The sequence below is a fragment of the Podarcis liolepis genome, assembly GCF_965112155.1.
Source record: "Podarcis liolepis genome assembly, chromosome: 4".
NCBI lineage: Eukaryota > Metazoa > Chordata > Lepidosauria > Squamata > Lacertidae > Podarcis > Podarcis liolepis.
The window spans coordinates 97,140,761-97,155,854 of record NC_139558.1 but is presented as its reverse complement, the minus strand read 5'-3'; the positions used below and the strand labels follow the sequence as shown (position 1 = coordinate 97,155,854).

General features: G+C 46.1%; 1 protein-coding gene and 1 long non-coding RNA gene across 3 annotated transcripts in view; both read left to right on the top strand.

Annotated features, from left to right (window-relative positions):
• LOC310705448 overlaps positions 1-15,094 on the top strand; it is a 91,351-nt gene that overhangs the window by 42,254 nt on the left and 34,003 nt on the right. The gene's annotated exons all lie outside the window — the stretch shown is intronic.
• ACER3 (alkaline ceramidase 3) overlaps positions 1-15,094 on the top strand; it is a 58,339-nt gene that overhangs the window by 9,242 nt on the left and 34,003 nt on the right. For both annotated transcript variants that reach the window (XM_083499979.1, XM_083499978.1), the window contains exon 2: positions 14,909-15,019. In XM_083499979.1, the coding sequence (XP_083356105.1) occupies positions 14,909-15,019 (111 nt within the window). The remainder of the gene's footprint in view (positions 1-14,908; positions 15,020-15,094) is intronic.

Genomic DNA, 15,094 nt, shown 5'->3' with positions numbered 1-15,094 from the left:
CTTCAACTACGAACCCACACCGTGAAGCAATGAAACCACTGGGTATGTGGGAGAGAGCGAGCAAGGCTGGAGGAGGAGATTTGCAGAACAGATGCTTGGAAAATCCAAGAAACCTTTAGTGAGGCCACATCATCATAGCTTTAGCTAGAACCCCACACGACATACTGCAGAGGCGGCATTTGATATGGTTTGCTAGTAAAAAGAGTAGGAATATGGTTGCTGTAACCGCAGCTGTTGCATGCTGGCACGTGCCTGAATTCAGACCCTTTGTGGCTGGGGAAATTTTGACCCCTGCCCTATTCTCTGAAGGCTGCTCCACTCAACAGAGTGTTATTGTTCTGGTGATTCTAAGCCGACATGCCATTTCTGCTGGTAAAATGACAGCGTTGGGTCTTTGTGACTCAGCCGCACAAGTCTGTCCTAGAGTAATCTTGGGCTGATGTCACTTGGCATTTGCAGAGATCTGAGCAGGTACATGGAGAATAAACGTTGAGCAATTCAAGCATTCCAAGTCTGAAGAGTTAGGTGTGTTAGAGATGCTATCAGGTGCAAGAAGAACAGTTACACCCAATAATTCTTACAAGGACTCAAACCTGTCGTTAAAACCTCCTTGTTAGAGGCCTTGAAATTGGCCAGTGTAACAGCAGTCCCTAAAAAGATACTCGGGGGGGCGGGCAAATTGATGAAAATGACACATCCGTTAACATCTGTCTTGGGAAGGCATTATTTAAACCTGAGATACTCAACATATAGAACAGGGTTTCTGAGCCACATCCTTCACTCGCCCTGCTTCACATTTTCCTCAAGTGTTTTGTCTGACTGAAACACTTTCTTAAGCAGTTTGTGGAGTGGTTAGAGGGTCAGACTAGGACCTGTGAGACCAGGGTTCAAATCCCCCACTCAGCCACCAGTAAACTCAGTGGGTGACCCTGGACCAGTCACAGTCTCCCAGCCTAGCCCACCTCACAGAAGATAAAATGGGGTGGAGGAGAGCCACGTATGTTACTTTGAATTCCTTAGAGGAAAAGTGGGTTTAAATACAACAGTAAATCCTGTGATAATGTCTCTTGCTTTCCTGAGTGGAGGGAGGTGTGTGTTGACATTTTTGACTTTTGTGTGGCTGGAATGTAGCCCACTGTACAAAGCCCATTTCTCTACCCACCCACCCCCTTTGGCTGGCCCCATGCACCGCTGGTATATGTGACCCTGCAAAATATTCCCAGCCCCTGGTAGAGAAGAAGCAGCGTTGCTGAGGAAGGATGAGCATGGCTTCTGCAGAGGGAAGCCTTGCCTTTCCAAGCTTTTAGAATTAATTCTGTATGTCAACAAGTGTGTAGTCAGGGATCATCAACCTTTTTCAGCCTTGGGCCAGTCCACCGTCTCTCAGACTATGTGGGGGGCCGGGCTATATTTTGGAAAAAGAAAAAAAAAGAATGAATTCCTATGCCCCACAAATAACCCAGAGATGCATTTTAAATAAAAGCACACATTCTGCTCATGTAAAAACACCAGGCCGGCCCCACAAATAACCCAGAGATGCATTTTAAATAAAAGCACACATTCTACTCATGTAGAAACACGCTGATTCCCGGACCGTCCATGGGCTGGATTGAGAAGGCGATTGGGCAGCATCCTGCCCCTGGGCCTTAGGTTGCCTACTCCTGAGTGTAGATGGAGCAATTCATTAGACATGGCATTTCAGAGGATTCTGACAGAGTCTGCCACCAAAGCCTTCTGAGTAAGCTTGTAAATCATGGGATAAAAGGACGGGTCTTTTCTTGTAAGGGGTTAACCAACAGGAAGCAGAGGGTATACATAAACAGGCAGTTTTTACAATGGAAGGAAGTAGAGAGCAAGGTCTCCCAAGGATTACATTGAGACCATTTATTTGTATCAAGTTGGGAATGAGTGGCAAGGTAGCAAGGTTTGGTTTCAGGATGGGAAAACTCAAGGTGACTGGACATTTCCAAAAGAATCTCTCCAAACTGGGTGAATGGGCAACATGATAACAAACAGGGCTCAATGTAAGAGACTTCAGAAGTGATGTGCATAGCAGCAAAGAAACCTAATTACACACACACATACATGTTGTTGTTGTTTAGTCGTTTAGTTGTGTCCGACGCTTCGTGACCTCATGGACCAGAGCACACCAGGCACTCCTGTCTTCCACAATTTAGTCAAACTCATGGTGGTAGCTTCGAGACCACTGTCCAACCATCTCGTCCTCTGTCGTCCTCTTCTCCTTGTGCCCTCCATCTTTCCCAGCATCAGGGTCTTTTCCAGAGAGTCTTCTCTTCTCATGAGGTGGCCAAAGTATTGGAGCCTCAGCTTCAGGATCTGTCCTTCCAGTGAGCACTCAGGACTGATTTCCTTAAGAATGGATGGGTTTGATCTTCTTGCAGTCCATGGGACGCTCAAGAGTCTCCTCCAGCAGCATAATTCAAAAGCATCCATGCTTCGGCGATCAACCTTCTTTATAGTCCAGCTCTCACTTCACTACTTGGAAAACCATAGCTTTAACTATATGGACCTTTGTTGGCAAGGTGATGTCTCTGCTTTTTAAGATTATATATATATATATGGTGTGAACTGGTTGTGATTACCCAGGAAATAATTTTTTGGGCTTCTCATTGATAGCTCACTACTCCACAAACAGCAACTTCAGCAAAAGGAACTGCCAAGAAAGGGACTGAAAATGAACTGCCGGTATAATTCTGCCTCTGAATTAGCTGCATTTGGAATGTTTTATGTAGTTATGGTTGCCTCGTCTCACTTAGGGTGTATCAGAGCTGGAAAAGATGTAGAAAAGGGATAACCAAAGGATTTTGAACTGTGTCTTCAAGAGGAAAGGCTAAACTTAGCATTTGGGGCTTTTAGTTTAGAGGGGGGAAATGACAGATATGGGGACGTGACAGACTGCATGGAGTAGGAAAAAGTCTCTTGGGATCATCCAGTGAAATTGCTGGTTGAACAAAAGAAGATTCTTCACACAGTGCATAATTAACTTACGGAATTGATGCTGTGGGATGTTGTGCTTGGTGTTACGTTCGACAGCTTTAGAAAAGGGGATTCATAGAGAATTGATCCATCATTTGCCATCCGCCACGGCATTTAATTAACCTCTGGCTATTGTTGTGGGAGGGTGGAGAATTTTGCATTCATGCCCTGCTTTGGGGCTTCCCGGAAACAGCTGGCTAGGCACTGCTGGAAGCAGGATTCTGGACTAGATTCTCCCTTGGCCATTCAGCAGTCGTCGTCCCCCCCCTCTCTCTGGCCACTGTTCCTTTGGTTCCTCTTCATCCTGGAAGGCATTTCTTCCCCCACAATATTATCAGCTGGACTGCAGTTCTTTGTTTTAATTCCTCGTGCTTTCAGCAATCCACCCTACGAAGGGTTAGTCAGGAAGCATTATGTTCTGTGTCCGACTGATATAGTGGGAGAACCTTGAATGGGCAAAAACTCCGTCACCCGAGCTGGAATCTGTCCAAGGTACAACGCGGGAGTCATCCGTGGTTAAGATCGTGCCCTTGTGGTTTTCAGCCTGCGGCATTTTCTAAACCCAAGGTTAGAACTCTGGGTGCTGTCAGAAGGAAGAAGTACTGTCCAGTTAGTTGTTGTTTAGTATCTGAGGAGGTGCACGAATATCATTCAGAATAATTCCTAAAAATAGTTCTAGCTTGTGGGATCTTCAGCACCATGTAAACATAGTTTACGGTCCAGTGTTAAAAACTCTAGCATTGCAAGAATGTTCCTAATTCTTGAGAAGTAACATCATATGTTTGGATATCAGTACTTCAGATTCCAGAGTACTAACTTCAAGGTTTCAGCTGCCTTTTTGCTTTCCTCCCCCTCCTTTTTTCCTTTCCAGCTTCATTAAATTAATTTTTTGTTGTTGTTTAGTCATTTAGTCGCGTCCGACTCTTCGTGACCCCCTGGACCAGAGCATGCCAGGCACTCCTGTCTTCTACTGCCTCCCGCAGTTTGGTCAAACCCATGCTGGCAGCTTCGAGAACACTGTCCCACCATCTTGTCCTCTGTCGTCCCCTTCTCCTTGTGCCCTCCATCTTTCCCAACATCAGGGTCTTTTCCAGGAATTCTTCTCTTCTCATGAGGTGGCCAAAGTATTGGAGCCTCAGCTTCAGGATCTGTCCTTCCAGCGAGCACTCAGGGCTGATTTCCTTCAGAATGGAGAGGTTTGATCTTCTTGCAGTCCATGGGACTCTCAAGAGTCTCCTCCAGCACCAGAATTCAAAAGCATCAATTCTTCGGTGATCAGCCTTCTTTATGGTCCAGCTCTCACTTCCATACATCACTACTGGGAAAACCATAACTTTAACTATACGGACCTTTGTCGGCAAGGTGGTTTTAAATTTTGCTAAATCTATTATTTTTGTTTCATACACTCATTCACCTGTTGCTTTATTAATTACTATTTAGCTTTGATTTTTCTTCCATTCCCTGTTTAAAAAGGCAAGAAAGCCCTTGTATCATATCAAAGGTCCGGCTGGTCAGCTTCGAAGACCTTTGACATGCCATGAGGGCAAACACACTCTCCTCCTGTTTGCCTCCCAGCAGCTGGCATTTGGTGGCATATAGCCTCTGAACGTTTGTGTGCTTTTATATTTATTTCAGATCTTTATAACCAGCAGTTCTGAGGGAGGCTTACAGGATAAAAACAAACAAGTTAAACTAAACAACAGTGAAATGGATAATACAGCAGCATCTGATGCAGAGTAGAGATCATCTTCTGGCAGCAAATCCAGTACAGTGGTGCCTCGCAAGACGAAAAGAATCCGTTCTGTGATTCTCTTCGTCTAGCGGTTTTTTCGTCTTGCGAAGCAAGCCCATTGAAGGATTAGCGGATTAGCGCTATTAGCGGCTTTTAGCGGCTTATCTGCTGATTGGATCAGCTGATAAGCGGCTTAGCGGCTTAGAAAAAGGGGGGGGAGGGGAAAAAACCCAGCAGGAACTCGCAAGACATTGTCGTCTTGCAAAGCAAGCCCATAGGAAATTCGTTTTGCGAAGCACCTCCAAAACGGAAAACCCGCTTGCGAGGCATTCGTCTTGCGGGGCACCACTGTAAATTAAATACAGTAGTACCTCGGGTTACATACGCTTCAGGTTACAGGCACTTCAGCTTACAGACTCCGCTAACCCAGAAATAGTACCTCGGGTTAAAAACTTTGCTTAAGGATGAGAACAGAAACCGTGCTCCAGCGGCAGCAGGAGGCCCCATTAGCTAACGTGGTTCTTCAGGTTAAGAACAGTTTCCGGTTAAGAACGGACCTCCAGAACGAATTAAGTACTTAACCCGAGGTACCACTGTACATATCATGTGCACATGTGTGGAATCTAGGCATTCCATAGCATTTCCTGCTAAAATATCGACTTATTTGGTGTCCAATGCCATTTCCATTCATATTTTAGTAGATTAAACACTTCAGTAGGGCATGACGTTAGTTTCAACCAACCTGCTTTTGAATATTCTGTCTTGCAGCTAAAAGCGTGGTTGCCATATCCTGATTCTGAAGGCGATATGACACAGCTATGGCCAACCTTTTTGCGGTTGCCCTGCGGGTCACACAGGCAGTGTAGGAGTGTCTGCCGCTCACGCTTGCAAGCGTCCGTGCCTTGGGATCCTTTTGCCTCTTGTCTTCTGAGACAGGGAGCCTTTAGCGGAGTGGTATCCTGAAGGTCCCGGGTTCAATAGCTGGCGTCTCCAGAAGGATCTTGGGTTTGGGAAACAACTGCGTTCTTCTGCATTCTCAGTAACGCGCATGCAGGGGAAAGAGAGCGACGGCAAGAATATGAGGGAGATTGCTGGCTCCTCTCCACCCCACCCAAACCACAAGAAGGGAAATCAGCTGTTGGCTTATTCTGGGGGCATTATTGCAATGTTGTCTTTTTTTAATTAAGATCAAGCAGCACTTTCTGTTTCTCCTGCTGCTGCTGCTTGTGTTGCGATCCGGCCACCTCAGCTGTGCCAGCTATCCTCAGATATACAGGGGTACCTCAGGTTAAGAACTTAATTTGTTCTGGAGGTCCGTTCTTAACCTGAAACTGTTCTTAACCTGAAGCACCACTTTAGCTAATGGGGCCTCCCGCTGCCGTTGCGCCGCTGAAGCACAATTCCTGTTCTCATCCTGAAGCAAACTTCTTAACCCGAGGTACTATTTCTGAGTTAGCGGAGTCCGTAACCTGAAGCATATGTAACCTGAAGCGTCTGTAACCTGAGGCACCACTGTATGCTAATTGCCAAACGGTACCTTAAACCCAGTACCGCCATGATATGTCTAGGCACCACCCCCCTCCCCCCAGTGAGGGGATGAGTTGCTGTTAATTTCATCTTTATACCACTTTGTATTTTATATTTTAAAATCTCAAAGCGGTTTACAGCACATTAAAACAGAAAAGCAGGCGATTCAGAGTAACACAAATTCAAGCTTCTAGGAAAATATTTCAGATCCTTCTCTACGTGACCTTTTGCTTTTCCCATATTTATTTACCGACTCACTTTATAGAGCTGCCTCATGGCAGAAGGACTCTGGGAAGCCCGTGTGGTGTAGTGGTTAGAGTGTCGGACTAGGACCTGGGAGGTCTGGGTTCAAGTCCCCACTGGGTCATGAATCTCACCTTGGAGTCAGTCGCAGCCTCTTAACCTCCATCACAGGGTCGTCGTAGGAATTTACTGGGAGGGGGGGTTTGAACCATGTACTCCTTGGAGAAAGATATGAATGGAGAAAATAAGCTCTTCTGCTGACCTGCTAAAGAAAGCTGGAGGGGTCAGCCAGATGGATATGTCAGTCACCAAAGTGGTATTGTTAATATTCCAGAATGAGCTCCTCCTCTCAGTGTCACCACTACCAGTTACCATACAGGAATACAGTGGTACCTCGTTCCGGAGGTCTGTACTTAACCTGAAACTGTTCTTAACCTGAAGCACCACTTTAGCTAATGGGGCCTCCTGCTGCCGCTGCGCCACCAGAGCACAATTTCTGTTCTCATCCTGAAGCAAAGTTCTTAACCTGTGGTAATATTTCTGGGTTAGCGGAGTCTGTAACCTGAAGCGTATGTAACCTGAAGCGTATGTAGCCCAATGTACCACTGTACGTGCACCCCCATTCCTCATTCACAAAATGTAGTGCCAATTTCCTAAGGCAGTGAGCATTTTTTCTCAGTGCCATTTAAAAATTCCAGGAACCACCATCACCATTCATAAATTCATGTGGATGTGCCAGGTTTTAAAATGGTTCTCTGCACTATTTCACTAAGGTCAGAGAGTGGAAATCTTAAAATTAGAATAAGGAAAGGGGTGAAGGAAAGGAGAAGGGAAGGTAAGACGGCTGCTATGGATATGGTACACTTTTGCTGGCTTCTGGGCGCTAGTGAAGGGAACTGAAGGGAGACCGCATGTTCGAAAGCGTATGCTAACCCAAGGAATAGTGGCATGTGGGTGGCTTGGAGTAAAGAACTGCTTGCCTTCTCTCTCTATCCACCTTAGAAATCCTGGGTGGCGAATTGGCAGCACCTGCAGTGTGAGATTCCTGCCCCCAGCTGTTTGGATGGGAAAAGTTCAGAGACTTGGAAGTAGCAACTGCCACTTAGTGAGCAAAATGAAATTGCATAAAGCTGTATAAAAGCTGGCATGCTTTCGAACCTAGCGAAAGCTTCCTTCTGAACTTCTCTGGTTGCTCCGCCAAAATATTTGGAGGACTCTTTGCCCGACTGCCGATTTCCCTGACGCATAGATGTTGTGTTGCTGCAACATATCATGTGACGTGTGGCGGTGCTTATCCCCTCTTGCGTAACAGCATCCACTGCGGGCAGGCAGTTTTAGAATGTGTTTTTATTATGTACAGGACAAGTGAGCAGCTTAGGAAGAAAGCTAGTTATTCAAATGGCTATGGAAATCCTGATTATTATTTTTCTTGTAATAGAGTGTTTGCATGACGGGTGCTTTATTTAGAACTCGTGCATCTTGTGCAAATACGTGACAAATGATACACCGCCACAACCAGTTGTTCTTCCCATGCGCCATTTAAAAATCACGGTTAAGGAAGCTTAACGGTGGTTTGGTGTGATGCCTGGATCGTTGAACCATAGTGGTGGCTGAGCAATTCACCTCCAGAAGTTGCTATTCCGGAGTCCTTTGTAGAGATTCCAGGTGCCTAGAAAGCTTTCCTGAGTTGTAGCTGGTTACAGATAGGTAGCCGTGTTGGTCTGCCATAGTCAAAATAAAAAAATTCCTTCCAGTAGCACCTTAAAGACCAACTAAGTTAGTTCTTGGTATGAGCTTTCGTGTGCATGCACACTTCTTCAGATACACATGTGATCTGTGTATCTGAAGAAGTGTGCATGCACACGAAAGCTCATACCAAGAACTAACTTAGTTGGTCTTTAAGGTGCTACTGGAAGGAATTTTTTTATTCTGAGTTGTAGCTGTTGGAGCAGTCGGCAGGCACCATGAAGGAAGGTCTCCAGCAAGACCTCCTTGCCGCTGTCATCACCTCTTGTCAAACAGGCTGCGGACACTCGGAGCCACCGCAGGAAAGGCCTGTTCTTGTTTTTCCACCCTCTGTATTCTCATGGAGGGGGTAAACGAGGATTATTGTAGAGTCCAAGAGAGATGATTAGCGTAGAGTCCAAGAGAGGCGGTCCTTGCTGTTCTGGGCTGTTAAGGCTTTATAGGGGAAAACCAGTACAGTGCTACCTCAGGTTACAGACTCTGCTAACCCAGAAATAGTGCTTCAAGTTAAGAACTTTGCTTCAGGATGAGAACAGAAATTGCGAGGTGGCGGCAGCGGGAGGCCCCATTAGCTAAAGTGGTGCTTCAGGTTAAGAACGGACCTCCAGAACGAATTAAGTTCTTAACCCGAGGTATCACTGTACTTTGAATTGGGCCTGGAAACGGACAGTCAGGGCAGTCAGGCCAGGTTCGGTGTAATGCAGTCCAACCTTGGTTGTCGAACGTACCGTATTTTTTGCTCTATAAGACTCACTTTTTCACTCCTAAAAAGTGAGGGGAAATGTGTGTGCGTCGTATGGAGTGAATGCAGGCTGCGCAGCTATCCCAGAAGCCAGAACAGCAAGAGGGATTGCTGCTTTCACTGCGCAGCGATCCCTCTTGCTGTTCTGGCTTCTGAGATTCAGAATAGTTTTTTTCTTGTTTTCCATCTCCAAAAACTAGGTGCGTCATGTCTGGTGCGTCTTATAGAGCGAAAAATACAGTGATCTGTTCCGGAAGCCCGTTCGGCTTCCAAAACGTTCGACAACTGAATCACAGCTTCCGATTGGTTGCAGGAGCTTCCTGCACTCAGCGGAAGCCGTGTCAGACATTTGGCTTCCGAAAAATGTTTGAAAACCGGAGCATTTACTTCTGGGGTTTTCAGCGTTTGGGAGCTGAAATGTTCTGAAACGGAGACGTTCGGCAGCTGAGGTTTGACTGTATGCTTAAACTGTCTTGCTCCAGTGAGCAACCTGGTGATTGATTTCTGAATTCCTTCTAGACCCCCATGCAACCGATTCCCCGAACCCTCTGGTGCAGCTTTTGTGGATATCCAGGACACTTTAGCAAGGAGATGGCCCCTTTGCATGACTAGACCGCAGCTTGTGAAGTGTTGGATCTCAACCAGTATTTTTATCCACATTAAAAAATATAAAAATATCAGCATCATATTTTAAATATCAGTTATCATTACAGTGGTACCTCAGGTTAAGTACTTAATTCGTTCCGGAGGTCCGTTCTTAACCTGAAACTGTTCTTAACCTGAAGACAACTTTAGCTAATGGGGCCGCCCGCTGCTGCCGCGCTGCCAGAGCACAATTTCTGTTCTCATCCTGAAGCAAAGTTCTTAACCCGAGGTGCTATTTCTGGGTTAGCGGAGTATGTAACCTGAAGCGTATGTAACCTGAAGCGTATGTAACCCGAGGTACCACTGTAGTAGCTGAAGCAGAGGTATGCTGCCTTAAAGCGAAGCTAGACAAGCAAAGGTAAAAGTTCATTTGTTTGTGGCCAGGATTTCTTCAGTCTCTGGTTTAGTTGCTGAAACTCTCCCTGCCTAATCCGCCGGCTTCCATTAAGCTGTGCAGAATTGGTTTGCGATACTTCTCTGCCCTTAATAGCACACGCCTGATAACATTGTTTTCAAGAATGAGCTTTCTTCCAGGAACAATGTGGCCATGCCTTGACTCTTTTCCCCCGGGGGTTATGGGGGAATGGCATTTTTATGACGAGAAGCCACCTGTGGGCTATTGTCAGGTTGTGTTCTTGGGTCTGAAAGGTTCCTGTTGAGCGTTCAGAGTTTTTAGGGCAGCGTGAGCCATGCTGCGACTAATGGATGCAGCTAGGCTGGCAGTGCAAAACTGGTACCCTCAAAAGTGTTAACATTTGACCATATACAGTGTGTGTCTGCGTAACAGCATCTTACAGGTGCAGGAAATGGGGGAGTGGGGAGTTAACATATCTCACGAAAGCAGTCAAAGGCAACTTCAGATGATTCAATTTCCTGCACGGAGGTCAGTTTCCATGTAGGAAATGTGTCATTTGTAGATTTCTATGTGTGTGGCAGGGTCCTTTTCACCAAAAGTCACAGAATTGTAGAGTTGGAAGGGACCCGAACATACAGGTATTTCCATAGGCGCCGACTCCATGGGGCCTGAGGGGGCCCGAGCCCCCTCAAAAATTCGTTTGGGGGGGCTCTGCCCCCCCAATAATTTAATAAAATTATTAGGCACCTTGCCAAAAACCGCGCAGGGGACTCCGGCGCGCGCCTCCCAAAGTGACCAGGAGCTCCTGAGAAGGGGCGGGCAGGTCGGTCAGTCAGAGGAAGACCCCCAGCGGCGGGACTTTAGAAAGGAATGGAGCCGCGGGGCCGAGGAACGGCGTATTCGTCGCCGGCGAGGGACCGGGGTGAGGGGAGAATGGAGGGGACGGGAGTTCCCGCCGCCGGAGCGGGCCTTTTGTTCTGGGTTCGGCTAAGGTGACGTTGGTAGGAGGGGGTGGCCGCCTCCCGGCGCGAAGCCTGGGGAGGGCAGGCCAGTTCTTGCATGCAAAAGCACCACTGCCATCCTGCCGCCAGTATGGACCCCGGTATGGGCCCCCCCCAATATTTTTTATAAGTTGGCGCCCTTGGGTATTTCCCATTCTGGCAGAAAATGTTCTCAAGCCATGCTTTAAAGCAGGCACGGGTTTCATGTTGGTAGCTGGATCGTTCTCCCCTCAAGATCTGCTTTAAACCATTGGCCTTCAACTCATGTGTCAGGACCAATTGGGGGTTTGCACCAACCGCAGCACTGCAATTTGGACTCGGGGAGAAAACGTGAGAAGGGTGTTCCATTATGTAAAGGTGGTTCCCAGGTGTGGAAAGCTTTAGGGTGTGTCGCTTGAAATGATGCAGACCATGTAGGGAATAGTTCTCTGCTTAGGAAGGAAAAAAAAGGTAAAGCCTTAGAATGCCCCTGAAAGTGTCTAGTTCAGTTCTGTTGGACATTTAGGTAACCCTTTGAAACCATTCTCCATCTCCTTTTGAGCAGGAAAGTCGGACTGGTGCCCAGGACTGGTGCCCCTTGCAGATTCCCTTGCGCGGAGGGTGGAACTTCTCCGTAAATCCTGCTCTTGGATATAGTCTAGTTAAATGGCCTCCCCACCTCACAAGAAAGTAGTGCATCTTTAAGAACATTTTTAAATAGAGTGGTACCTCTGAATGCAAACAGGATCCGTTCCGGAGCCCCGTTCGCATCCTGAAATGAACATAACACGGATCTACGCGTTTTGCCACTTCTGCACTTGCGTGTGACGTCATTTTGAGCATCTGTGCATGCGCGAGCGGCGAAACCTGGAAGTAATGCGTTCCGTTACTCCCGGGTCACCGCAGAGTGTAACCCGAAAACGCTCAACCTGAAGCGTATTCATCCTGAGGTATGACTGTCTGTTATATAGCAATGTACCTCAAGTAAGTCACCTTTAAAAAAAAGGAATTACAAATTTGTGCTTTTGACTTTCTTACTTCCAAGAAACCAAGAAAGTTTTGAAGACATCTGAAAGCAGTGCTCTATAGTAAAGTTTTTAATGTTTTATCATAGTTTTAATATTCTGTTGGAAGCTGCCCAGAGTGGCTGGGGTAGCCCAGTCAGATGGGTGGCATATAAATTTATTTATTTATTTATTTATTTATTTATTTACAAAGGCCCAACTTTGATAGCCATGTTCAAATATATAAAAGGATGTCACATAGAGGAGGGAGAAAGGTTGTTTTCTGCTGCTCCAGAGAAGCGGACACGGAGCAATGGATCCAAACTACAAGAAAGAAGATTCCACCTAAACATTAGGAAGAACTTCCTGACAGTAAGAGCTGTTCGACAGTGGAATTTGCTGCCAAGGAGTGCGGTGGAGTCTCCTCCTTTGGAGGTCTTTAAGCAGAGGCTTGACAACCATATGTCAGGAGTGCTCTGATGGTGTTTCCTGCTTGGCAGGGGGTTGGAATCGATGGCCCTTGTGGTCTCTTCCAACTCTATGATTCTATGATTCTATAACTTAACAGCAGTCACCATAGGGCATATACCTGCAGAAAACTTAGGTGTATTTTCTATTGGGATAAGTGTATTGGTTTCCCCCAAAGGAGCCAGGAAATTGTAGTTTGTGATGGCGCTGAGATTTTTATTTGAGATACCCTCCCTGAATAACACCTCCGAGCTTTCATCGGAGAGAGCGAGCTTATTTCTACAAAACAATTCGAAAGCTATGGTGTGGCTGTGCCTTCAGTGCTCAGGTGCTCCTGAGGAATAATTGTATATGGCTTGAAATGCAAGTGTTCTCCCCGCCCTTTGTCATGGGGCAAGTTACCCTGCTGCCCCTTATTTACCCGTGCCTGCTTGCAAGGTGAACTATACCTTCCTTTTGAACTTCTTTTCTTTGGGGCGGTTAGTTGTGTGGTGCAAAAGCACCCAAGACGATGGAGCAAGGCAAGTCAAAGAAGCACGCCACGCCACCATGAAATTTTCCTTTGATACATGCCTGTGTTGATGGCATTTAGTAGCACATGGAGAAAGAGAGTTTCTTTCACCCAGCCAGCCACCCTCACGCTTCGGGGCTTACTTGAAGAATGTCTTCTAAGCTACCAAAATACCTTTACCTTGATTCTACTACCTCCAAACAGTTTCATAGTGCCTTTCTCCCCTCCACCTTGAAAGAATGGGCGAGGAAATGTTTACTGCCCAGATTATACATGAAAAATGTTTATTACTACTGAGAGTGGGCAAGCAAACACTTAGTAAGCCACCTGAAAGTGTGCCTTGGAATTGGACATTTTTTCCGGCACTTTAGCCTTGGTGATAATTCTCCTCGGGTCTCCATCTATCAGGGATTCTTTAGCTGCAATTCCTGCATTTCAAGGGGCTGGACTAAAAGACCCTTGAGGTCCCTTTCAACTCTACAGTTCTATGATACTGTGGTTAAGAACACTTTAAAAGATGTGAGTTGCTGGTTGGATGTGGCTTAATAATAATAATAATAATAATAATAATAATAATAATAATAATAATAATAATAATTTATTTGTACCCCGCCCATCTGGCTGGGTTTCCCCAGCCACTCTGGGCGGCTTCCACAGAGACCAAAAATGTCACACATTAAAAACTTCCCTGAACAGGGCTGCCTTAAGATATCTTCTGAATGTCAGGTAGTTGTTTATTGCTTTGACATCTGATGGGAGGGCGTTCCACAGGGTGGGTGCCACCACCGAGAAGGCCCTCTGCCTGGTTCCCTGTCACCCCACTTCTCGCAGGGAGGGAACCGCCAGAAGGCCCTCGGCGCTGGACCTCAGCGTCCGGGCAGAACAATGGGGGTGGAGACGCTCCTTCAGGTATACTGGGCCGAGGCTGTTTAGGGCTTTCAAGGTCAACACCAAAAAAATAAAAAAAATTCCTTCCAGTAGCACCTTAAAGACCAACTAAGTTAGTTCTTGGTATGAGCGTTCGTGTGCATGCACACTTCTTCAGATACACGGCCAACACCGACACTCTGAATTGTGCTCGGAAACGTACTGGGAGCCAATGTAGGTCTTTCAAGACCGGTGTTATGTGGTCTCGGCGGCCACCCCCAGTCACCAGTCTAGCATAATAATGATAAATTTTATTTATACCCCACCCTCCCTGGCCAGAGCTGGGCTCAGGGCAGCTAACACCAGTAAAATTACAATAAAAACATAATGGGGGGGGACCAATTTAAAATACAGGTTAAAATGCAATTTAAAATGCAGCCTCATTTTAAAAGTGGATCAAATCCGTAAGGGGAGGGAAATATAAGGGTCAGACTGAGTCCAAACCAAAGGCCAGGCGGAACAGCTCTGTCTTTCAGGCCCTGCGGAAAGAGATTGCAAAATCTCTTTAGAGATCCTCCTTAATTTCGAGCATAGCAAGGTGGCGATGCTGGACCTCTTGTTACCTGACCCTGACGTCAGGTAACCTGTCTGCTGCCACTGAACATGGTTTTTAGAAATCATTCCTTGAAGCTACTGAGAGATCTTTATCAATAAAACTGTGTTATCTTTTTTCAAATGCCAGTGGCATGATTGTGAGGAGCAGCAATCCCTTCGCTTATTTTAAAGGGAAAATGTTACACTACAAATAAGAGTTATTCTTGCATATCATCTCCTGTGCTAGACCGTAGAAACTCAAGAAAGCTCTTAATAGCCATTTTGAATGTTTCATCAATACCAGCTTGTATGAAAAATAAACCTTTTTCTTCTTAAAAAGGGCAGAGAAGCTTGGGATAACCTCAGTTGTTTTATTCTCTGTATTGTTGGAAGTCTTTTTCTCTTCTTTTTTGCTGAGTAGATTTTAAATCGTCTAAAGTTTGCTCCTTAGTCACTGCTAATCCCTTTTCGCTTTGCTGTTTGTTTTTCTCATGCAGGGAACACCGTTAGTAATTTGATTTTCATTCTACCTCCAATCTATGGTGCAATTCAGAGTTACAGAGATGGCCTCGAAACACGATATATAATAGCTTATTTGTGCGTCGCAGGTAAGTGGGGCAGCTTGTACTTTATATCCTGATGGTGTGGGGAGTCAGGTGACTTTTCGAGTGACAAGCGGTGAC